Source organism: Apodemus sylvaticus, chromosome 3, assembly GCF_947179515.1.
Source record: "Apodemus sylvaticus chromosome 3, mApoSyl1.1, whole genome shotgun sequence".
NCBI classification, from domain to species: domain Eukaryota; kingdom Metazoa; phylum Chordata; class Mammalia; order Rodentia; family Muridae; genus Apodemus; species Apodemus sylvaticus.
The window spans coordinates 59,964,517-59,988,844 of record NC_067474.1 but is presented as its reverse complement, the minus strand read 5'-3'; the positions used below and the strand labels follow the sequence as shown (position 1 = coordinate 59,988,844).

Genomic DNA, 24,328 nt, shown 5'->3' with positions numbered 1-24,328 from the left:
CCCTCCCCCCCCTACTGACTTTGTTTTTGACCAAAGTGAATCAGGGGCATTCTGCTAAAAGTCACCTCTGTGTTCCTGAGCTAGAGCTGCTGGCCCAGGGCTCCCTGGCTTCCAGAAGGTAGCCCTCCAGTGCCCCTCCAGCCCCAACCCATGAGTGCCCACCTAGGGTGTCACTGAGGCGGTCTGTCAGCAAGCTGGTTCTCATCCATCACGACATACTCCCCTTATAATTGAACCCCAAAGAGCACCGGCCTGGGAGTCAAACCTGGGTTTGAGTCCTCAGTCCCCTCAGACTCTCTCTGTGATCTTGGGCAAGTCGCCAGTGTCTCTCTGAGCCTCAGTTTCCCCTCTGTAACAGACTGGGGTTGAAATAACACCCACCCTGCCTACCTCCCAGGGTCACTCTGAGGATGGACACTTGATCTCACTCATCCAGGAAAGCTTTGCACTGTGAGGCAGCTCTGACCTGTGAGGTATTAGCAATGACCGTGACCTTCTGCCCTCACACGCTTGGGGGTGCGGTGCGGCCCAGAGAAACTTCCTGCGAGGCCCTCTACCTAGGACCAGAACAGCTCAGTCAGAGGGCGGCTCAGGACTCTTCAGACAGTCCTCGATAGGTTCATCCTTAGCTAAAGGCCAGAATGGCGCCATCCAGGGGTGTCTGCACAAATTAATGGTCTGCTCACTCCCTACAGAAATCCTAAGGCAGCTTCAACAGGCAGGCAATAATCTCTTCCCAGACCACCGCAGTCAGGAACATACTGCTGTCAACCACCAGGCTGTGACAAAGGGCCCACGGGAACCACCATCGCCAACATTTCGAAACACCCCGGTTCATGTCACATAGCTCTCCCTTCCCCTCCTTCAAAGAGAGGTTACGGAGGTTCTGTAGCTTTTAAAGGGGAAAAAAAATGTCAACACATCACAGGTCAAGTTGATGTCCTTCTTTGTTTAGGCACCAAAACTCCGTGTCGTCACTCACTGTGTGTGTTAACCAGTATTTCCTTGCTTTTTCGACTTCACCAAAATCAAATTTCGTTTAAAAGACCGCGTTATTTTTTTTTCAAAGGGAAAGAGATAATTAACTGTACATAATGTATACAGACAAAAAAAACCTGTAGAAATATTACTCCAGCATAGCAGGAAAAAAAAACAAAAATCAAAAAACAGAAGTATTGGATTGTCGGAGGTGAGCGTGCGTCTGTAATCCCCTGTGACTCCGAACTGTGCTCCGTCTTCTAGGTTAACCCACGAGATACATCTCTGTCTACTGATCCTGTAGGTTCACCCACATTTTTTTAATTTCTCTGCAATTAACAAGCCCCACAAAGTGATTCTGGCTATCTACTGGTTCTGTTCTTTTATATGCAGCAAACACACGGTCCATTTCCTAGAGGCTTCCGCCCAAGGGCATCTTCCAGTGACGCTAGTGTACACACACACACACACACACACACACATGACTGCTTTCAATTAGACCGGAACTGGCAGAATCAAATGTAAATGAGGAGTTTCTCTTGCCCCACTGCATGGTATCGATTTTTAATAAATTGTTGCAAATTTGTTTTTATGAATAAAAGGGAAAAATATCCTGTTGTTTTTTTTTCTCATGCCTACTCTTTCCAAATAGGGAGTCCTGAAGTCTGAAGCTTAGGAGACTCTGGAGTAGCTGCACTGTCCTTTCCTTCTCTGGGCTGATGACTCTGTCCTCCCTATACCCACATCCTCGCAACTGTCTCCGCCGACCCACATCGTGGGCTCCTAGGGGTGGGGGTCCCCTCTGCTCCCTGCAGGTTCTCCTGATAGTTATAGACCTGAGATGAGAACCCCAGAGATGGTGAGCAAATGACTCAAAGACACAGCCAAGAGAGTAAGGAAATAGAAATGTGGGCTGATGGGTGATTTTGAGATATAAACCCACGGCATCCCACACAGATAGGAATCTAAAGGCCACCTGACAATCAACAAACCCGGCAGCTCTGGCCGGATCGCCAGTTCTCTCCCAAACCCTGGTTCTTCTTGGCCTCTCTTGCTGGCTAATTTGTTATCTCCGTATCTAAGCATAAAACTAGCTGCGGATCTGTCCGTATAAATTACAGTGTTTCGCCTGTGATTTAAGTTAGTAAGAAGTTCACCACAAGGGTGGCAGTGGATTAAGCTAAGCATGGGACATTTGTGAAGAACTGTGCAGTTGCAAGTCCTGAAAGCTAGCTTTCTACCTATGATGTCCAACGAGGTTACACAAGCAATAGTGTGTTAGAAACACAATGTCACTGCTCACAAATGAGGAAAATGCAGCCAAAAGCACCAACTCTCCCAACCACAGAAGGCATCGGCAGTGCCTAACATTGGTCATGCCTGGAGGGGGGACATTTTTCTTTATTGCCAACTGATGTAAGAAGACCCAGCCTACTGTGGACGACACCACCCTAGGCAGGGAGGACTAGACAATATCAAAAGAGTTCACAGTGGCCTCCCTGTCCTGCCAGCTCACTCCTGTGAGCACTCCCCCAGACCGCAGGAATCCCTCCCAAGGGTGATGCCATCCCCACCTGATGAGGTCCCACTCAGCCTGCTGCCCTGGGAACCACCCTGGGAAGTGCCCTCTAGCGAGAACCCACGGATAGAAAGCGAGAACCCACGGTCACGGTCACAATGAGCCACGACTCTCGAGGAGCCCAAGCACAGCGATGACATGGCATCCAGCCGTGCCAGGCACGCTGTGGTGACCTGGCCTTGAGCTCCACACTCAGAGCTTCAGGGGTCGGGTCCCGTGGCCAGCAGAAGGCTCAGCTGGGCCACAGGAGCCGCTCACCTGGCTACCTTTGCTGTCCACTGCCATGGCCGCCCAAGGGCTCTCCTGTTCCCCATACCTGCATAACCCGATAGTTGTGGAACATTCGGGAAATTAGAGACTGTGTGCATGAAAGAGACATTTGATTTTCCTCTGCTAGAACTCGGACGGGAAAGCCTGAAGCAGGGTCCTCAGACTTGAAAACCATACAGGCAGCTTTCCTATGTATGGTTGTCTGGCTGGCATGTATGTCTCTGCATCATGTGTGTGCAGCGCCTGTGGGGGCCGGAAGAACTCACTGGATCCCCTGGAACTAAAGCTGTGAGCCTACACGCAGACATCTTTAAAAGCATGCAACTGGCTTTAAGCTTTTGCTTGTTTGTCTGTTTCTTTGAGACTGGGTCTCATATAACCTTGAATTCAGGATGTAGCCAAGGTTGACCTTGAACTTCTGATCTTTCTGCATCCACATCTCAAGCATGTGCTACCAGGCAAAATTTCTGGGGTGCTGGGACTCAGGCTCCACGCATGCTAAACAAGCCCTCTGCCTGCCGAGCCGCACTCCCTAGCCCTGGCTTAGATCATGTTTATAACGTTACCTACACATGTTCAACTCATGCTGAGAGCCTTCGTGGGGAAGCCAGACTGATATGCAGATGAAGCCCAAACAAGATGACAAATCCAGTCTAACACACACACACACACACACACATACACACACACAAACACACAGACACACACAGACACAGACACAAACACACAGAAACACACACAGACACACACACAGAAACACACACAGAAACACATGCATAGACACACAGATACACATACACACAGAAACACATACACACAGAAACACACATACACACATACACATACACACACACAGACACACAGACACAGACACACACACACAGACATACACACACATACACGCAAACACACAGACACACACACACAGACACACACGGACACACAGACACAAACACACAGAAACACACACACAGACACACACACAGAGAAAGACAGAGACACACATACAAACACACAGAGCCTGCTGAGCCGCACTCCCTAGCCCTGACTTAGATCATGTTTATAACGTTACCTACACATGTTCAACTCGTGCTGAGAGCCTTCATGGGGAAGCCAGACTGATATGCAGATGAAGCACAAACAAGATGACAAATCCAGTCTAACACACACACACACACACACACACACACAAACACATAGACACAGACACACACAGAGACACACACAGACAAACACACAGACACACACATACAGACACACAGACACACAGACACAGATACAAACACACACAAACACACACACAGATACACATACACACAGACACAGACACACAGACACACACACACACACAGACACACACACACACACAGAGACACACACACACACACAGAGACACACACACACAGAGACAAACATACAAACACACACACACATACAGAAACACACACACAGACACACACAGAAACACACACAGACAGAGACACACACACACAGCACATATATATACACATAGCACATATACACACACAGAGACACACACAGACACACAGATACACAGATACACATACACACAGACACAGACACACAGACACAAACACACAGAAACACACACACACACACAGGCACACACACAGACACACAGATACACATACACACAGACACAGACACACACACGCACACACAAACAAAACACTGACCATCTTACTATGGAGGACTAGATGAGGTTTCCTGGGGCGCAATGGCAGCTCGTGGACCCCGTGAGCTCAGCTCGGCCCAGGGACGGTTCTGAGCTCTCCAGCCCCGCGTGGAGCCCCCATTGTGCACTGCTTTTCTTTACTCACGCTGAAGTGAGCCTCTCCAACACAGAACCCCACAGGAAGTCCACCTGTGCCGTCCATTCCTGCACACTGAGCGGGCGGTCCTGGCTGGGTCAGGTACAATCACAGCTGAGACTGCGGCTGCCGGTGAGCCCACTAGTTAGGACTGAGAGCCTCACTTAGCAACTCTCCATTACTCAAGATAAACGCTCTCGGCTCAGAGGACAGACAGGGGAGTCCCGGGCCACACAACCAGGACCTGAAGTGGATACACACTTGGACGCACTCACCCAGTGAGTGTATGTTGCAAACTCTCTTTGCAACTTCTTTTTTTTTTTTTTAAGAACATAGGTTTTTGGTTTTTTTAAGATTTATTTATTTATTATGTATACAGCAGGCCACAAGAGGCCACCAGATCTGATTACAAACGGTTGTGAGCCACCATGTGGTTGCTGGGAACAGAACTCAGGACCTCTGAGAGAACAGTCAGTGCTCTTAACGTCTAAGTCACCTCTCCTTCTTTGTGACTTCTTTAACTTGTGTCAAAAAAAAGCATACAGTTGCTAATACTGCTGATTTACTTTAGATTGTCTTGAAATAAAAACTTACCCTTTCTGAGTGTTACAATGGAGTTGCTGACCACTGAGGCTGACCTGCAGCACAGGCCCAGGCCCACTGACCATGGGAAGGGAAGCCAGGCAGCAGCTTGGGACCATGCCTGTCAGGTACAAAAGGGGCACAAATCAGTCCCATGAAGATCCAGGGTCTTGAAGATACTGATTCTGAGGGGCCCCTGGGAGGGCGATGTGCATTGCCAGTGTTGATACCTGAACTCTGAGGCAGCTGTCACAACAGACGCCATGGCCGTGGTGGCCACCTCTTTGAAAGCACCCAATCCTTGATGGGGTGCAGCACGCAGGTGGGGATGGAACTGGTCAAAGCTGGCTGGAGAGGCAGGGCTGTCTCTGTAATGGCTTCTGTCTGAAGCCACGCCAGGGGCTGCGGGAGAGTTCAGGAGTTGGCTTGTTGTGTCCCCTAAAGGTAACATACCAGAAGCTCGGTTTCTCACCCGTGATGTGACAGATGGTAAACGTGTAAAGGAGGGACCCAGTGGGTGATGGCGAGGTCACTGCGGATGCTGACCTTTGAGAACTGCAACAGTTCTTCCCACGCTTTGTTCAAAGGGTTGGTATGGGTCTCAAAGGACTCTAGCTCAGTCAGAAAAGAACTCAGTGTACAAGTGTGAGGACCTGAGTTCCATCCCCAGAACCTATGTTTTGTTTTCCTTTGTTTTGTTACAAAAAAAAAAAGGAATGAAGAAAGAAGGGAGGGAGGGAGGGAAGGGAAAGGAGGGGAGGGGAAGGGAGGGAAGGGGGAAAGGGGGAAAGGGAGGGGAGGGGAGGAGAAGGGGAGGGGAGGGGAGAGGGGAGGGAGGGGAGAGGAGGGAAGGGAAGGGAAGAGAAGGGAAGGGGAGAGGAGGGGAGGGGAGGGGAGGGGAGGGAAGAGAAGGGGAGGGAAGGGAAAGGGCTTACCCCTAAGCCTGATGATCTGATTTCAATCTCTGGGACTGACATGGAGATTCTCAGACATTTGTATAGTGCCATATAAACACACACATGCACACACAGAGACATACACACAGACACACACAGATGCATACATATACACACACATACAGAGAGACACACACAGAGACACACATACAGACACACACACACACAGACATACAGAGCTATAATGTAAGGCCATCCCACAGGCTCCACACCTTTTACACACAGCTATTTCTCCTGCTTTTCTGCTATGCATTGGGACAAGACTGTCCCTAGCCAGAGACCAAACAGATGGGGCCACAAGCTCCCAGACTTCAGCTCCCAAAGCCGTGAGCTACATACGCCTCTTCACAGTGCCCAGCCTCTGGTGTTCTGTTACAGCGGTGGAAAACAATCTGGAATCTCTCCAAAGGGACAAAGGTGGACAAACTACTACAAACTCCATGAAGACCCTGTTTTGGCTTTTGACTTAGTAAACAGTCCCACACTGGATTGCAGAGCCTGTGAGGCGTTCACACACGGAGACTGCAGGGCCTTTGCTCCCGGAGGTGAGAGGTTAGCGTGAGCAAGCCCAAACAGCCTGCTGCAGAGGCTGCAGATCGCCGACCTAGACGTTAAACAGCCAGTTACGAACCTTAGCATGGGAAACAGGAGAGCCAGACCCTTATCCCACAGTCAACAACCTGTAAAACTGAGGCCTTTACCAGTCAGAAGAATGGAACCTAAGTTATGTCTCCGGTCCTGGGAGAAGCGGTGATGTTTCGAGTTAACCAAAAGGTCAGTATTGGGTGCTCTCTGACCCTGGCTCTGGAGTCGTACAGTTTACTGATTCTTTGCCCTGCAGAAGCCCTGAGTGAGGGACAGTGACATGCCATTGCACTTCGTTTACCCTGGACAGGACAAAGTCTCTCAGGAAAGGCTCTTATTGTAGAGGGTTTAGAAACTGCCTACAACCTGCCAAGAATGCGGAGCAAGGAAGGCAGAGGTCTCCTTGGCCTCTGTCCCTTCAAAGCACTTTTTTTTCTTCTTTTTTCCCCCTAAGATTTGTCATGTATAGTGTTCTGCCTGCACTATGCCTTCATGTCACAAGAGGGCACCAGATTTCACCATAGATAGTTACGAGCCAATACTATTCTACTACAAAAGCCTATATTCAACACAGCTGGAAAATCTGGATGAAATAGACAATTTCCTAGACAGATACTAACTACCAAAGTTTAATCAGGATAAGATATACCTGAACTGTCCCATAACCCCTAAAAAAAATAGAAGTGGTCATTGACAGTCTTCCAACCAAAAAAAGCACAGGACCGGACGGTTTTAGTGCAGAATTCTATCAGATCTTCAAAGGAGACCTAATACCAATACTCTTCAAACTATTCCACAAAATAGAAACAGAAGGAACATTACCCAACTCGTTCTATGAAGCCACAATTTCGCTGATACCAAAACCACACAAAGATCCAACAAAAAAACAGAGAGAGAGGGAACCTTAGACCAATTTCCCTTAAGAATATTGATGCAAAAATGCTCAATAAAATTCTTTCCAACCGAATCCAAGAACACATCAAAACGATCATTCACCATGATCAAGTAGGCTTCATCCCAGGGATGCAGGGATGGTTAAATATACAGAAACCCGTCTATGTAATCCACTACATAAACAAACTCAAAGAAAAAAACCGCATGGTCATTTCATTAGATGCTGAAAAAGCATTTGGCAAAACTCAGCATCCTTTCATGTTAAAGGTCTTGGAAAGAACAGGAATTCAAGGTCGGTACCTAAACATAATAAAAAGCAACATACAGCAAACCAGTAGCCAACCTCAAACTAAATGGAGAGAAACTTGAAGCAATCCCACTAAAATCAGGGACTAGACAAGGCTGCCCTCTCTCTCCATATTTATTCAGTATAGTACTTGAAGTTCTAGCTAGAGCAATTAGACAATAAAAAGAGGTCAAAGGGATACAAATTCTAAAGGAAGAAGGCAAATCATCACTATTTGCAGATGATATGATAGTCTACTTAAGTGACCCAAAACCTCCACTCCTACAGCTGATAAACAACTTCAGCAAAGTGCCTGGAAATAAAATTAACTCAAACAAATCAGTAGCCTTCCTATACTCAAAGGATAAACAGGCTGAGAAAGAAATTAGGGAAATGGCATCCTTCACAATAGTCACAAACAATATAGAGTATCCTGGTGTGACTCTAACCAAACAAGTGAAAGATCTGTATGACAGGAACTTCAAGTCTTTGAAGAAAGAAATCCAAGAAGACCTCAGAAGATGGAAAAATCTACCATGCTCATGGATCGGCAGGATTAATATAATAAAAATGGCCATCTTGCCAAAGGCAATCTACAGATTCAATGCAACTCCATTAAAATCCCAACCCAGTTCTTCATAGAGTTAGAAAGACCAATTCTCAAATTCATCTGGAATAACAAAAAGCCAGTATAACTAAAACTATTCTCAACAGTAAAAAGAATTTCTGGGGGAATTAGTATCCCCGACCTCAAGCAATACTACAGAGCAATAGTGATAAAAACTGCATGGTATTGATACAATGTCAAGCAAGTGGATCAGTGGAATAGGATTGAAGACCCAGAAATGAACCCACACACCTATGCTCACTTGATCTTTGACAAAGGAGCTACAACCATCCAGTGGAAAAAAAGATAGCCTTTTCAACAAAAGGTGCTGGGTCAACTGGAGGTCAGAATGCAGAATGTAAATCAATCCATTCTTATCTCCTTGTACTAAGCTCAACTCCAAGTGGATCAAGGACCTGCACATAAAACCAGACACACTGAAACTAATAGAAAAGAAACTGGGGAAGACCCTTGAGGACATGGGCACAGGGGAAAATTTCCTGAACAAACCACCAATAGCTTTGCTCTAAGATCAAGAATTGACAAATGGGACCTCATAAAATTACTGAGTTTCTGTAAGGCAAAGGACACTGTCAAAAGAACAAAATGGCAACCAACAAATTGGAAAAAGGTCTTTACCAACTCTACATCTGACAGAGGGCTTATATTCAAGATATACAAAGAACTCAAGAAGGTAAACTCCAGAGAGCCAAATAACCCCATTAAAAATGCTAAACAAAGAATTTTCACCTGAGGAATATCGAGTGGTGGAAAAGCACCTAAAGAAATGTTCAACATCCTTAGTCATCAGGGAAATGCAAATCAAAACATCCCTGAGATTTCACCTCACACCAGTAAGAATGGCTAAGATCAAAAACTCAGGAGAAAACAGGTGCTGGAGAGGATGTGGAGAAAGAGGAACACTCCTCCACTGCTGGTGGGGTTGCAAGCTGGTACAACCACTCTGGAAATCAGTCTGGCGGTTCCTCAGAAAACTGGGCATGATACTACTGGGCGTATACCCAGAGGATTCTCCAGCATGTAATGAGGATTCATGTTCCACTATGTTCATAGCAGCCCTATTTATAATAGCCAGAAGCTGGAAAGAAACCAGATGACCCTCAATGGAGGAATGGATACAGAAAATGTGGTATATATACACAATGGAGTACTATTCAGCCATTAGAAACAATGAATTCATGAAATTCCTAGACAAATGGATGGAACTAGAGAATATCATCCTAAGTAAGGTAACCCAATCACAAAAGAACACTCACGGTATGCACTCACTGCTAAGTGGATATTAGCCTAGAAGCTTGGAATACCCAAGACACAATTCACATATCAAATGATGTCCAAAAAGAAGGAAGGAGTGGCCCCTGGTCCTGGAAAGGCTCAGTGCAGCAGTGTAGAGGAATACCAGGACAGGGAAGTGGGAGGGGGTGGATTGGGGAACAGGGGGAGGGAAGAGAGCTTATGGGACTTTCAGGGAGGGAGATCCAGGAAAGGGAAAATCATTTAAAATGTAAGTAAAGAATATATTGAAAAAATAATAATAATTAAAAAATTAAAAAATAAAAAGATTTGTTATGTATGGTGTTCTGCCTGCACTATGCCTTCATGCCACAAGAGGGCACCAGATCTCACCATAGAGAGTTATGAACCACCGTGTGTTTGCTAGGAATTGAACTCAGGGCCTCTGGAAGAGCAGCTAGCATGCTCTTAACCTCTGAGCCACCTCTCCAGTCCCTCAAAGCACTGTTTACTCCATAATAAACTCTGCCTACCTTATACACTCTGTGTCTCTCTTCCCATGCATAGAATGGGAAGTGGTGGTTTTTCTAGCACATGCGAGCTGTGTGTTAAAACCCACATCCAAGCCGCCATTTTCTTAGTGCTCTGTCTGCCCTGGCCTCCTCACAGCAGTCTGCTGAACTGAGAGACAGGATTGGCTGTCTTCCTGTAAGCAGTGACTTTTGCTGGTCTATAGCTTTCAGTCTTCACCTGAAAACAACCATGAGGAGCTGTGTGCAAGCCCCCCAGCCCACCTCCTTGTGCTCTATCATCATAGCTGCTTTGTAGCTTTTGCCGCATGTGGGAACAGTGCAGGAGGCTGTCAGCACGTGGCCCTGGAGACAGGGTCCCAGAAGGCCATGAGAGTCACAGTGATGTCACAGGGTGTGTACTGACTAAAGCTACAACTTAACTCTGGCCCCCGGTTGGGGAGGGCGCTATTTCACATCAGAGCACCATGTTCCTTGTCACATCGGTTGACTTCTAAGACAGTTCAGAGCTCTTTAGCCTATCAGCCTGGGATACGAACAAGAGAGCTTGAACACTGCAAATCTGAGGTTTCCTTCTACCTCAGGAGCAAGGGTTTCCCATCCTCTCTCAGGAAATGGCCTTACTGCATTTCTTGTCAAGTAGACCAAGAACATATAGAGCATGCAAGTCTAGAGTTTTCATTGTTTTGTGAAATGAAATAAAGTTGAGAATTAATAAAGTATTCCGCATTCTCTTTAAAATACAAAATAAGGAAAAAAGGGGGGTAGGGAATAAAAAAAATTAGGGGCTGCAGACTTTGGCTCTGTGACACAACACTATCTAGACATCTGTAAGGCCTTGGGTTCAATCCGCAATACTGGAAAGGAAGGAAGGAAGGAAGGAAGGAAGGAAGGAAGGAAGGAAGGAAGGAAGGAAGGAAGGAAGGAAAGAAGGAAAGAAGGAAGGAAGGAAGACCTTAAAAAGATAAACTGGGCCTGGTGGTACACACCTGTAATCTCACCATTTGGAAGGCAGAAGCAAGGAGGATGAGAAGCTCCAGGTCACCCTCTGCTACACAGCAAATCTGAGGCTAGTCTAGGCTGCAAGAAGCCCTGCCCCAAAGCAAAAAACTATAGGACCAGCAAGATGGCTCCGTGGGTAGAGGCACTTCCTGCTAAGCCTGATGACTGACGTGAGTTCAGTCCCTAGGGCCTACACAGTAGAAGGAGAGAACCTAGCTCTTGCAAGGTGTCCTCTGACCGCTGTGTGTGCCATCGCACGTGCCTACACACACACACACACATGCAAGGCCCACAGGTGCACCAAATACATAGATAAATAACTGTTTAAAAAAAAACTCTGTGTGTGTGTGTGTGTGTGTGTGTGTGTGTGTGTGTGTGTGTATACAAAATAATATTGAGGGTTTGGGTTTTTTTTTTTTTTTTGCAGAACTTATTTCACATTCAGATCTAAGCTCAGAATATAAAATGGAAGTGGGTCCACGTGTGCAGTGTCAGGTAGCGTCTCTCGGGTGCTATGGCTGACACATGGAACAGAATTTCCATCATGTTCAGTGAAGCGAGGTTGGGCTGATGGAGCTGTCAGCTGTTCCACGGTCCTGCCAGGTAGTGCAGGGAGCCCATCCTGTCCTCTGGGTGCCGCCCTGTCACAAGCACACAGCCAAGATGATGATGACTCTCTGTCCTCCGTTTCCGAGGGTCACTGATGACCTCCTTCAGTATTTACAGACACCTGCCAACGCCAACATCTACGTGCAGAGGACTCGTGCTTATGAATAAGGTTAATTCTGAAAGAGAGAGAGGGGACTCAGAAAGAGGGGCCAGTGGGGTACTTAGAGGGTAAGAACATTACTAACAAGCCTGCTGACCTCGCTCAGTCTCTGAGCCCCACATGGTAGAAAGGAGAGAAATTACTTCTGCGCTGCCCTCTCTGATCCTATGCATGCTCCCCTTACACACAGATACACACACACAATACATGATAAAAATTCTGAAACAAAAAATGCTAATACTGGGGCTGGAGAGATGTCTCAGCTCTTGCTGTCCTTCCAGAGGATCTGGGTTTAATTCCCAGATCCACACAACAGCTCGCAGCTGTCAACTCCAGCTCCATGGGGTACAACACCCTCATGCATGCACACCTGCAGGCAAAACACCAATGCACACAAAATAAAAAGAAATCATTTTAAAAGGTATTGCTAAAAGGTAGATATATTAGAAAGCAAGTTGTATTCCCAATAGTTTTTAACATTTTCAATATTACTGTATAATCACAGTTATGTAAGTTACTCCTATTCCATAATAGAAAAAGGAAAAAAAGACAAAATAATTTCAAATAATCTGATTTTTTCTTGGTTCTTTCGAGGCAGATCTCTCTTTGTAGTGAAACGTACAGTAATAATTTCAGACATAACATTACATTTTTTACTCATATTTTTTTTAGTTATTTTAGCTTTAATTATTTTTGCTTAATATATCTGAACCATGGTCAAAATATATTTGCTTAATATATCTGAACCACGTGGCCAAGGCATCGTGACTTCTGTGGGAGAGGAGCATAGAGCTGAGAACTGTCTAAAAAACCCAAAATGAAGTCAAAATAAGATGCCATTGCTTTAGTCATTTCAGTGGACCTGGTTGTCCTGGAACTCTCTTAAGTAGACTGGCTGACCTCGAACTCACAAAGCTCTGCCAAACTCTGCTTCTCAAGTTCCGGGATTAAAGACATTGCCTCTAAGCCAGACTTCAATTATTTATTAAAATACACATAATTCTAAACAGGAACGTGTGATTTGGATAGAAAGTTTCTCTGGCCTCCATTTAATAAATGAGGTGGGGTTACACTAAATGTTTTTAAGAAATTAAATTGGTGGCATGTTTGTTTGGCATATTTATGGATAAAAGGTTTCCATGGGGATACTTTTAGGTACTTAAAAAAGAGTTTTAGGAGAGCTTTGCAGGAGGGCAGTACCCACAATAGCCACAAGGTGTCGCTTTCCGACAAGTTCCTAATTACAGTTAACTCAACCATGGAAGGAAACCTGGGGATTCGCGTTGATGACCTTTTGACATAATAACCAGAAAAATGCATGCATTAGAATAAGTGACAACCCATACCTCTAGATCAAGAGGGACTCCCCCTGTTGTTCCTAAACACGCGGCGGAACCTCTCTCCTTCCATTTTCTCTTTTCCCTGGAGCAGACATAGAATAGAACATTCCGTGGGCTGTCTGCAGCAGACGTCAGGATCCCTGTTTTTAGGAATTGGGAACTAAGGCTGAGGAAAAAAATGTCACTGCCAAACTAAATTCTGGAGGCCCAGTTTCCTAGCCCCCAACACAGCAGCTGGGCAGCTGGGGCTCCTGCAGCCAGCCCTCCGGGTGTTGATTTTACAGTACAGATGGCTGAGAGCAGGGCCTGATGATATAGAGCTTGACCCTCCCTCCCCCTTCCCCTTCCCCCTCCCCCTCCCTCCCTCTTCCCCCCTCCCCCTCCCTCCCTCTTGTCTCTCTCTCCCTCTCTCTCTCTCTCTCTCTCTCTCTCTCTCTCTCTCTCTCTCCCCCTCTCACTACCTTTCTGTCCCTCCCTCTCTGTCTCTCCATCTCTCTGTCTGTGTATCTTTCCCTCTCTCGGTCTCTGTCTCTCCCTCTGTCTCTATCTCTCTGTCTCTCTCTCTCTCATTCCTTCTGTCCCCCTGTTCTGCAAACCAAGGATTCTAAGATCAAGGGCCCAGCTGAGGCATACAAATGGCTGTACCAGTGAGATGCCATCTGGGTGTTGGCTCCTCCTGATCCAACCCACACAGACTGTGACAGGAAGACCTGAGGATGTGCGAACGGCCTGGTTCTGTAAGTCAGAAGCCTGGAGTGGGTCTCCGAAGGCTCCACCTTGGGTTTTAGGGAAGTCCCTCTTCTGGCTCAGGCAGCTCAGGGAACGAGGACTCCATTTTCCAGCTGGACAAAATGCTCCCAGAAGCGACCCTCCTGCCCTCACGTAAGGACGGCTCAGCTGCACAACACTGGATGTGTCTCCTGCTGTCACCCCCATTCCTGCCGTTGAATCTATCCAACCCCCCCAATTCGAAAATTAATTCGGAAAACTCCAAGCTAAGTTTTGTGATATGACTCACATTTACGCTAGTTCATCATGGCTTCCAAGAAAGTTCCTGGGTGTGCTAAGCCATTTCGAGCTGCTTTTGAGATACACTTTTTGTTGGCTGGGGTGTGTGTCAAAGGGAGGGGTTTGTGGGTGCTGTGGTTGAAACCGATTCCCTCACTGTTCTGCAGTCTGGGAGATCCAGGCTGAGGTGTCAACTGGGTTGGTTTCTTCTCAGACTTTCCCTTCGCCTGGCTGTCTTCTCCCGTGTCCTCAGATGATCTGCCCTCTGTGTGTGTGTGTGTGTGTGTGTGTGTGTGTGTGTGTGTGTGTGGTGTGATGTGATGTGTGTGGTGTATATGTGTGTGTGGTGTGGTGTGTGTGTGTATGTGGTGTGTGGTGTGTGTGTGTGGTGTGGTATGTGTGTGGTGTGGTGTGTATGTGTGTATTGTGTGTGTGTGTGTGTGTGTGTGTGCATGCACATGCAATCTCATTCATTGTCTTCTACAACCATTCTCCACTTTATAAAGCAAGTCTTTTTCTGGACTCAGAACAAGCTGATTCCAGGTGTCTCTCTGGACAGCTGTCACCAGGGTCCCCTCTCCCAAGGGCTGGAATGATGGGCGGACACCACACCTACCCAGCCTTTACTGTTAAATGGGACCTAGGAATCCAAACTCCAGTCTCCATGTTTTCAGGGCAAGTGCTTCATCCATGAAGCCATCTTCCACACCTCCCCAACACACACACACACACACACACACACTTTTTCTTCTTGAGAGGAGGAAATGAGCACAAACAGCTCATCTATAGCACAGGCTGCCCTTGTACTTGCTGCGTAATGTGACTGTGACTGGCCTCAAACTCCTCTTCCTCCCACCCCTACCTCATCTATAGCACAGGCTGCCCTTGTACTTGCTGCGTAATGTGACTGTGACTGGCCTCAAACTCCTCTTCCTCCCACCCCTACCTCCCAGGGCAACGCCATCAACTGCAGCCTGCACAGCTGTCTCCAGGCGTCCTCGGAGTGTTCCAGGGAGCTGGCTCAGGCATGAAGACAGTTGGGTTCGCTGTCTGACTGATAGTTTTTATGTCTGTAAAGATGGGAGCAAAGAAGCTGTATGGTTTGTATATGCTCGGCCCAGGGAGTGGCACTATTAGAGGGTGTGGCCCTGTTGGAGAAGGCGTGGCCCTGTTGGAATAGGTGTGTCACTGTGAGTGTGGGCTTTAAGACTCTCATGTCAGCTGCCTGAAGTCAGTCTTCCACTAGCAGCCTTCGGATGCTGTAGAACTCTCAGCTCTGCCTGCACCCTGCCTGCCGAGATGCTGTCCTGCTCCTCCTTGATGATGATGGACTGAACCTCTGACCCTGTAAGCCAGACCAATTAAATGTCATCCTTTGTAAGAGTTGTCTGGAGAGATGGCTCAGTAGTTAAGAGTGTTGCCTGCTCTTCGAAGGTCCTGAGTTCAAATTCCAGCAACCACATGGTGGCTCACAATCATCCTTAACGAGGTCTGACTCTCTCTTATGGAGTATATGAAGACAGCTACAGTGTACTTACATATAATAAATAGATAAATCTTTTTTAAAAAAAGAGTTGTCTTGGTCATGGTGCCTGTTCACAGCAGTAAAACTCTAAGACAGAAGCCAATAGATTCTAATTAGAAAGTCAAATTCCCCATCCTGGTGTGTTTATTTATAGAAATATGAACGTCAGAAGAGTACTTACAACTTAGCATATCATAAGCATTAACAATGTAGGCAATCTTGAAACTGGCTCAACACACCTCAAGACACAAATCTCAGCATACAGGAGATTTATTTGTCCCAGAGGGGAAAATGGCAGGGATTAAGAGACAAAGACTGGAGACAGAGGATGAGGGAGAAGAAGAAGAGAAGAAAGGAGAGGGGAAAATAGGTGAGGGAGAGGGGCGAGGGGTGTTTGTCCTGAAGGATGAAGGGCTGCCCCGGATAGAGGAGACAGATGTTGCACATAGGAAAACAGCAGTTTATAAAAGTATAAGGGAAACCCTGTGCTAGGATGAGGTTTTAATTTTAGTTGGGCAATGTTATTTAAGTGAACAAAAGGTTTCTTTTTTATTATTATTATATTTGGTCACTTAAGATCCATCCTTTATAACCCTGGCAACTGCTGTTCTGAACTTGGTCTCCAGGAGTTAACTATTTTAATGTATATGTGCCCTCTGAGCCTGGTTTCTTTCCCTTAGAATAATGTTCAAGTTCACCCCTGTTGTTCCCAACCAAAACAAACCAAAACAAAAACAAAAACCCCAGGATTTTCTGACATTTAAAGACCTAACTTGCAAACCAAAAAATTACAAACCAGAGAAATTAAACGGCTTCCCAAAGCTCACGATTGTCATTGTGCTAAAACCCTGATAGCGGAGTCTGTGAACTCTAGTGACTTATCTGAAAGTGGTGGTTCTTGGTAAGAACCGTGTTTTCCTGGCTCCTCCCCTCTCCCCTCCAAACGGCCACTTCTACCTTTTCAAATAATTGGTGGGAGGGGATGAAGACGTGGGTATGCCCATGAACGGCTCGTGTGTGTGCGTGTGTGTGCGTGTGTGTGTGTGTGTGTGTGTGCGTGCGTGCGTGCGTGCGTGCGTGTGTGTGTGTGTGTGTGTGTGTGTGTGTCAGTCGGAGGACTTGCAGGAGTCAGCTCTTTGCATTGACCCTGTGGGAGTCAGGGACTGAATGAAGTCAGCTCAGTCAGACTTTGCAGAGAGCGCCTGGTCACGGAGCACCCCCAGCGGTATGTCCTCCCTCACTTGCAGTTACACGGGGGATTTGATTTTATTTCAAAAGCTTGAAGGAAATTGTGATAAACTTCTTTAATTTAAAAACTACATTGTGTGTGTGTGTGTGTGTGTGTGTGTGTGTGTGCTCCCAGAGGTCGGATAGCAATGTTTGGGAGTCCGTTCTCTCCTCTGCGCGTGGGACCCAGGGACAGAACTCCGGCAGGCATCGGCTTGAGCAGCGAGCACCGTGACCCCTGCACCATCTAATGAGGCCAAGACTGACTTGTCTGTATTATTTTCACACATTATGTCACTCTGGTCAAAGTATTTGCACAGATTCTTTATGGAAACAAAAATATCTCTAACTTGGAACATTAAGAGATTGCATGTTCTCTATGAGAGTCAGCCTTATTACAGAACTCTGGTTATTTATTTCCTTTCTACTGACTCTTGTAAAGTCTAAAAGCAGTGTTGAAACCCATTGCAGCCAGGCACGGAGGTGCATTCCTATAACCTCAACAGTTAGGAAGTGGGCCCAAGAGGGTGGCAGGGGAAATTTCTCAGATACAGGAAGACAAAGCAGCCCTTCACTCTTCTCTCCCTAGCGGCAAACCTGCAATGTTTTTAGGAATCTCACTAGACCCCACCTCTGAGGTAAGAGATGTCCTAAGTCCCTTGTGTAACTCTAATTGATCCTGGCTTTATCTTATCAGGTCGTAATTCCAGCCAAGGGACCTCCGGAGGCAGTCTGACTCTTACTGTTGGAATTGAGGTCAAGAGTAAAATTTCTTAGCAATCCTTTGAGATGTCACTTGAAGTCACCAAAATAGTACATATGGTTAGAGCTGAGACCCTGAAGTAGGACTTAGAGAGGTCCACACTCACACTCGGGGTCTGCCTTGCTTTCCTGAGCACCTTAAAAAAAAAACGATTCTGCTTCTTACTGGTTCATCCTCAAGCTCCTTTCTGCAATAAAGTCGAGGATTCAGTTTCATGTGGGTTGAGGTCCCTAAAGGTTTAAGAGAACTCACAGCCGTTGTGTCTGGCTCTGCTGCCAACGGCTGGACTGTTCAAAATTGAAAGTCGTATTAGGCTACATAGCAAGCCTGGCCTGTGCTGTATGAGATTCCAGTTCTCCAGTTGCCAGTCGTGTGGGTTCTATGAGTACCCTATTGCCCTCTTTCTTGGTGGCGTACTGTTTTGGAGTCGTTTACTGACCTTTAGTTGCAGCTAACATTTATTCTAGACTCACCCCTTTCTACCTTCTGTATTTGGAGCTTCCTGCATATTATCAAAAGCAGTTCTAAGGATAGACAGGTGTGGATCAAGGAAGTACTGAAGCATTTCTTTAAAATGTAAAATTATGAACAGAAAACTAAGTACGACGACCAATGTTGGTTTGGGATGAGAATATAAGCTGTTATCAATAAAGAGATCCCCCTGGTATTAGCAGGCAATACTGATTGTTAACTTCTCCATCTAAAATCAAACGCCCAGTGGCCTCTGCAAGTCTAGGGGGGGCTCTTTAGTTTCACCGTAAATTCGCTTGTCGTGGAGGGAAGGGTAGGTGCTAGCACTGCCCATCCTTACGTGAGAAAACCTTTGTAGTTTAAAGTCGCTCAACGCTAGAGAATCTTAAAAATATACAGATACTCAGAGTGTCGCTACTGCCACACTTCCGCTCCATTAAAAACCCTTTGCCTGGAAACGGACCGCACAAGGGAGTCGAGGTGACCGGCTAACGTAAGAGGCAAGAAAGATGAAGCTAGAAGCGAGGAGAACCGGAACAAGGTGCATCGCTCTAGCGGCGAAATTCGCCTTGGGACGCATTAGTAAACTGAGGCAGGAAGTTGAGGGAGTTAGTTGAATGCTAAGCCCTTTATTTAAAGCTCATCTACGTCCTCAAGGTGCTCTGAGTTCCCGCAGTTGCAGCAAGGCGCCCGAACTTAGGCGACTGGAGCTGCAGGGTGACCGGGAGCAGAGGCAGAGGTGGTGGAGGAGGGGGAGGCCGACCTAAGAGAAAGCCGGAGGTGACCGGGAAAACTTCCAAAGCTTTTCATGTTCAAGAGCGGCGCCGCGCGGCGCCGGAAGGGGAGCGCTCCGCCCCGCGTGAACTCAGCCAATGGCCGTGCTATGCGCCGTTCAGAGGTGACTCCCGCGGCACCCGTAGGGTGGCGGCTGTAAAGGACGCCACGCTCCAACGCTTCCACGCGAACCCCACGGCCACGTAGTTTGGCATGTCTTCCTGCATCCCTTCCCACGGTTAAAATGTCTCAGAGAAAACCCTTGTCTTTAAATTGAAGCGCCGTAACGCGCCACGGAGCAACATGGCCGACGGCGCAGAGGAAAAGCCGGAAGTTGGTTTGGTGGGCGGGGCCTGGGGCGGTCCTCGCGTGATAAGGGCGGGGCCTGTCCCCGGGAGTTGGGTTTGCAGTCAAGTGTCTAAGGCGCTCTCTCCGCAGCGGGCAGGGGTGCACTCCGCCTTCTTCTGGGGGCTGGACCGGACCGGCTCCGCCCCAGCCAGGTGTCGTCGGTTCCCAGGTGCCCGCCGGACCTCCGGCATTCCGGTGCCGCAGGCCTGTGCAGCGGGCCGGCAACGATGGAGAACACCCCCGAGCCCACTCCTTCATCCTCGGAGTCCACACAGCCTCCGGGCCTGGCCAGGGAGCCCGAGGTGGCATCTCCCGGGGACTCGGAGGGCTGCGCCCGGCCTCTAGACACGGTCCCTAAGAAACTCTGTGGGTATTTAAGTAAGTTTGGCGGCAAAGGACCCATCAAGGGCTGGAAATGCCGCTGGTTCTTCTACGATGAGAGGAAATGCCACCTGTATTATTCGCGCACCGCGCAGGATGCTAACCCCTTGGACAGCATCGATCTCTCCAGTGCAGTCTTTGACTGTAAGGCGGACGCTGAGGAGGAGGGCACTTTTGAAATCAAGACTCCCAGCCGAGTTATTACTCTCAAGGTAAGTGGAACTCCCCACTCCCTAATCCCCTTCACAGCTCCAGCGAGTTTTCAAGGCTAAAGCACGGTCCTCGTAAATTGACCCTTATGGTGATCACCATCAGAGTGCCCAGAGCCTGGAGCTCTCCCACTTAGCTTTCACACCATTTCCTTATTGCCTTCCCAGAGGCAAGGGTGAGGGATTCATTTTATGCATCAAGAAACTGAATCATAGATAAAAGGGAATAGCTCAGCCCCGGCTTTTACAATGATGGGGTTCACTTTTTGGAATCTTTCAGTGCTGTATCAAAACTTTGGTGGTGCCCAACTACCCAGTTTCCTTAACTTCCTTGGTACTGAAGCAGTCAAGATACTGTGGTTGCATTCTTTGAGGCCAGGCTCTGATTCATGTCTTGGTGTTTTGGTCAACGGGAGTGAATGCAGACATGGGCAGGGGTTAGGAAAAGAAATATGTAAGTTCTTTGGTTGACCTAGATTGTTCATCCAGGCATGTCTGAACTAGTGAGTTCTTAGTACATGCTGTTTGAATGAACACATATGCACACAGAGTGAATGAACCACAGGGCAGAACCTTTTTTGGTTTATCATGTTAAGGGGAAATGTCCTGTCACCTAACTGAGAAGACAGGTGTGGGCATAGTTCTCTAGGCTCAGGAGTGCAAGGATGAAGGTCTTTCTTTCCTCGGCCTGGTCTGGGTCTCCCTATGTCCTCAACCTGTAGCTGCCCTGATACTAGGATGCCTGTGGGTTTAGTTCTCCTTCCTGGCAGAGTGTGGCTGGTTGGCTAGGCTGGAATTCAATTCTTAGACCAGAAAGGACATTTTAGAGGTCATGTGGGCTTAGATCGTGTGTTCCTTCCACAAGACAAGTGCTGCTGGTCAGGGTCCCTCAGCACGGGATTTTTATTAGTCCATACATATGCCTGGCTCAGCGGGGCGGTGGTGGTGCACACCTGTAATCCCAGCACTCTGGGAGGCAGAGGCAGGCGGATTTCTGAGTTCAAGGCCAGCCTGGTCTACAGAGTGAGTTCTAGGACAGCCAGGGCTATACAGAGGAACCCTGTCTCGAAAAAACCAAATACAAAATACAAAAACAAAAACATATGCCTGGCTCTGTGACAGGCTCTGGGGTGTGGAACAAGTCAAACTTGCTCAGCCGTGCCCCTTCTCAGACAGCTCAAGAAGTGATGGGGGAAACTGGCAGACATGGTTAAGTACCTTGTGGAGACTCTGTGGAGAGTCTGGACAGTGGCAGTGTGGTGACAGAGGCCTGGACAGTGGCAGTGTGGTGACAGTGTGGTGACAGGGATCCGCTCCTCCAGATGAGGAGGGGAGCTTTGCAGAAAGGCATCGCTTTAGACAAGAAACGATGAGCTTCTTGATGTGCAAGAGAGAGACTCAGTGATGCTGAGAGAGCATCTGCACACAGGTGGGAAACACAGTGTAACCACGAGTCACAGGCGAGCCACAGGAGCCTGGCATCCGTGGGTGCCCAAAGGCTGGAGGCGAAGGGGGAGACATTGGTGAGTGAGGCCCAGGGGCTTGGGCTTCGTCTCTAGGCTGCAGAAGTTGTCTAAGAGCCTTAAGCTAAGAGAGGACAATGAGATTAGGGTGTTCCCAGAGCTCAGCCTGGCTGCGGGGCAGAGAACAAATTAGGGTAAGAGGAAGCTGGTAGCCAGAGAGCGGAGGAGGGGATGATGGCTGAGCAGGAGGGGTGCTCGGCCAGTGGATGCAGGTATAGTAATTGGCTGGTGGCCTGGTTGCTGTAGTGCTGACAGAAGAGACCTCGCGGGGAAGAAGACACCCAGATCCGTGCAATCTGAAGTGAACTCTGGCCAGATCTAAGGGCGACCTCCGGGACCTCAGTGTGAACTCAGATCACGTGTGCTGGCCTGCCTGTCACAGGGTCTCCAGCGTTAGCAGGGAGCTTCTGTCAGAGGAGTTGCCAGTGTGAACACGTCAAGTGAGTTCAGGAATAAAATGAGGCGCTTGTGTTTGTGTGGGGGCTATCGGGTTGTGGTGAATCCTAAGAGAAACTGAGGCTTCGGAGGAGAAGACCGCAGAGAGCGTTCTGTCTCGCTGATATCTGAGTAACGCGCCAGGGGACCCTCCTAGAGATACCTGTGTTCTAGTTGAGTTTGTTTCCTTGAGAAACACCACAGCCAAAAGCAATTTGGGGAAGGCAGGGGTCTCTCTGGATTCCTCACACACCACAGTCCGGACATCCCTGACAGGGAGGAACTCAAGCAGGAGCCCGGAGGCAGAGCCCGTCTTCAAGCACTGCTTGTCCGCTTGCTGTCTCTGGTTCACTCAGCTTCCTTTCTGTATAGCCTGGAGCCCAGTAGCTCTCAGCCTGTGGGTTGCAACCTCTTTGGGAGGTTGCATATCAGATATTCACATTACGATTCATAGCAATAGCAAAATTACGGTTATGAAGTAACTAAAATAATTGTATGGTTGGAGGTCACCGCAACATGAGGAACTGTGCTAAAGAATGGCTCACAGCATTAGGAAGGTTGAGAGCCACTGACCTAGACACACCTGCCTAGGGATGGCACCGCCAACAGCAGGCTGAGCTCTCCTACGTGAATTTGTAACTAAGAAAATGCCTCACGTACTGCCTACAGGGCAGTGTGATCTAGGCGACCCTTTGAGTAAGTCACCTTTCTCCAGGTGAGTCTTAGTTTGTGTCACACTGACAGCTGAAGCTCACTGTGATAACCTCTCTCCCCACCCAGGTCACACCTCACCTGTGGTCCTTGCTTGCCCGGGTTGCTCTGTGGCCGTTTCCATCCTTTCGTAGCCTCGAGGCCATCTACTCCAGCGAGCCACCTGCCATCTAAGGCCACCAGCGCTTGTGCCTTTAAAATTATATTTAAAATAAAGTTCCGGCCTACAACTGAGAGACCTAGTTTCTGGGGCCTAGATCACTTGTGTCCATCTGATATTTATCCATCTGTGGGAGAGGGCTGGTCACTTCTGCCTGCTCCCTACAAGATCCAGCAAGCTAATGGATACAAAAACAATAGTCCATCAATAGGGAAACTAGTGACTGACATCAACTGCTACCTTGTTTGGAGTGGCCTAGGGTACTACCGTGTTATCACAGTGTGTACATGGCTTTCCTGCCCCGGTTCATAGGCATGAGTCGGTGTATTTCTGCAACAGGAGGGATTACCTCCATCCCTCAGCAAGGCAGTGAAGACTTGGAGATGTCATTCAAAGAGAGCGGTGGTCACTGGGCCCTTCCAGGTCACAAGTCAAAGCTCCCCCTCCCTCGTGGCACCTCCCGTTCTCTGTCCAGGGAATGCACTTGTGTACCTGCCTTGTGCCAGGCACTGGGCTGAGCACTTTATTTCTTTTACTTCATAGTCACTGTCTAAAATTGGTAGTGTTCTCACCACAAAGCAATTGAGAAAACAGAGGCACAGAGACACTGAGGAGCCTCTAAGCAGGAAATCAGAGCCTGATTCTTCTTTGTGCTGTTACAGAAGTGAATACACACATACACAGAGGGGGGGGAGGGAAGGAGGGAGGGAGGGAGAGAGGGCATGCCTTTTTTCTGTCAGGATGGGACCTCTGTAGGCCAGGCCTAGTGCTACCCTCAGGCCTGGGCCTTACTAACTAATGCTTGCGCTTTGCAGGCTGCCACCAAGCAAGTGATGCTCTACTGGCTGCAGCAGCTGCAGATGAAGCGCTGGGAGTTCCACAACAGCCCATCCGCTTTTGCCGCCACCCCCGCTGCCGCCCTGGCTGAGAATGGGCCCACCCTGCACCTCAAGCTAGGTACCAGTGGGCTGGTCTCCAGCCACATAACCAAGCTCCGACAGCCAGGCTTTTCCCTGGGTCTGCTGGGAGCCAGGGAGGAGCCCCCTGCCAAGGAGCAGAACCAGGAATGGATGGGCTGTGGGATTGGTTAGGGCAGGAGCACGGGCTGGCTGCTTGAGTTCAAGTCAGCCACGGGCGATTTCAGGCACGCTGCCGAGCCTCCCTGGGATTCAGCTTCCTTCCCTTCCAAATGAGGTGAAAAAAAATTACATCCATCTTGGCCTTACTCCGAGGCCTAGCTGAATCCATATACCTCAGATGCTTGGAGAAATGTCTGCATGGGGTCAGCCCAGAACAGAGTTACACCTGTTCAGTTGTGAGCAGGGTCAA

The 24,328-nt window shown here is 48.1% G+C and overlaps 1 protein-coding gene across 4 annotated transcripts in view; it reads left to right on the top strand.

Moving 5' to 3' along the window:
* Positions 1-19,606: 19,606 nt before the first annotated feature.
* Tbc1d2 (TBC1 domain family member 2) overlaps positions 19,607-24,328 on the top strand; it is a 43,653-nt gene continuing 38,931 nt past the window's right edge. For 2 of the 4 annotated variants that reach the window (XM_052176455.1, XM_052176452.1), the window contains exons 1-2: positions 19,607-20,173; positions 23,815-23,956. In XM_052176455.1, coding sequence (XP_052032415.1) covers positions 19,808-20,173; positions 23,815-23,956 — 508 coding nt within the window. In that variant the 5' untranslated portion in view covers positions 19,607-19,807. The remainder of the gene's footprint in view (positions 20,174-23,814; positions 23,957-24,328) is intronic. The other 2 variants (XM_052176456.1, XM_052176454.1) reach the window with 1 other exon arrangement.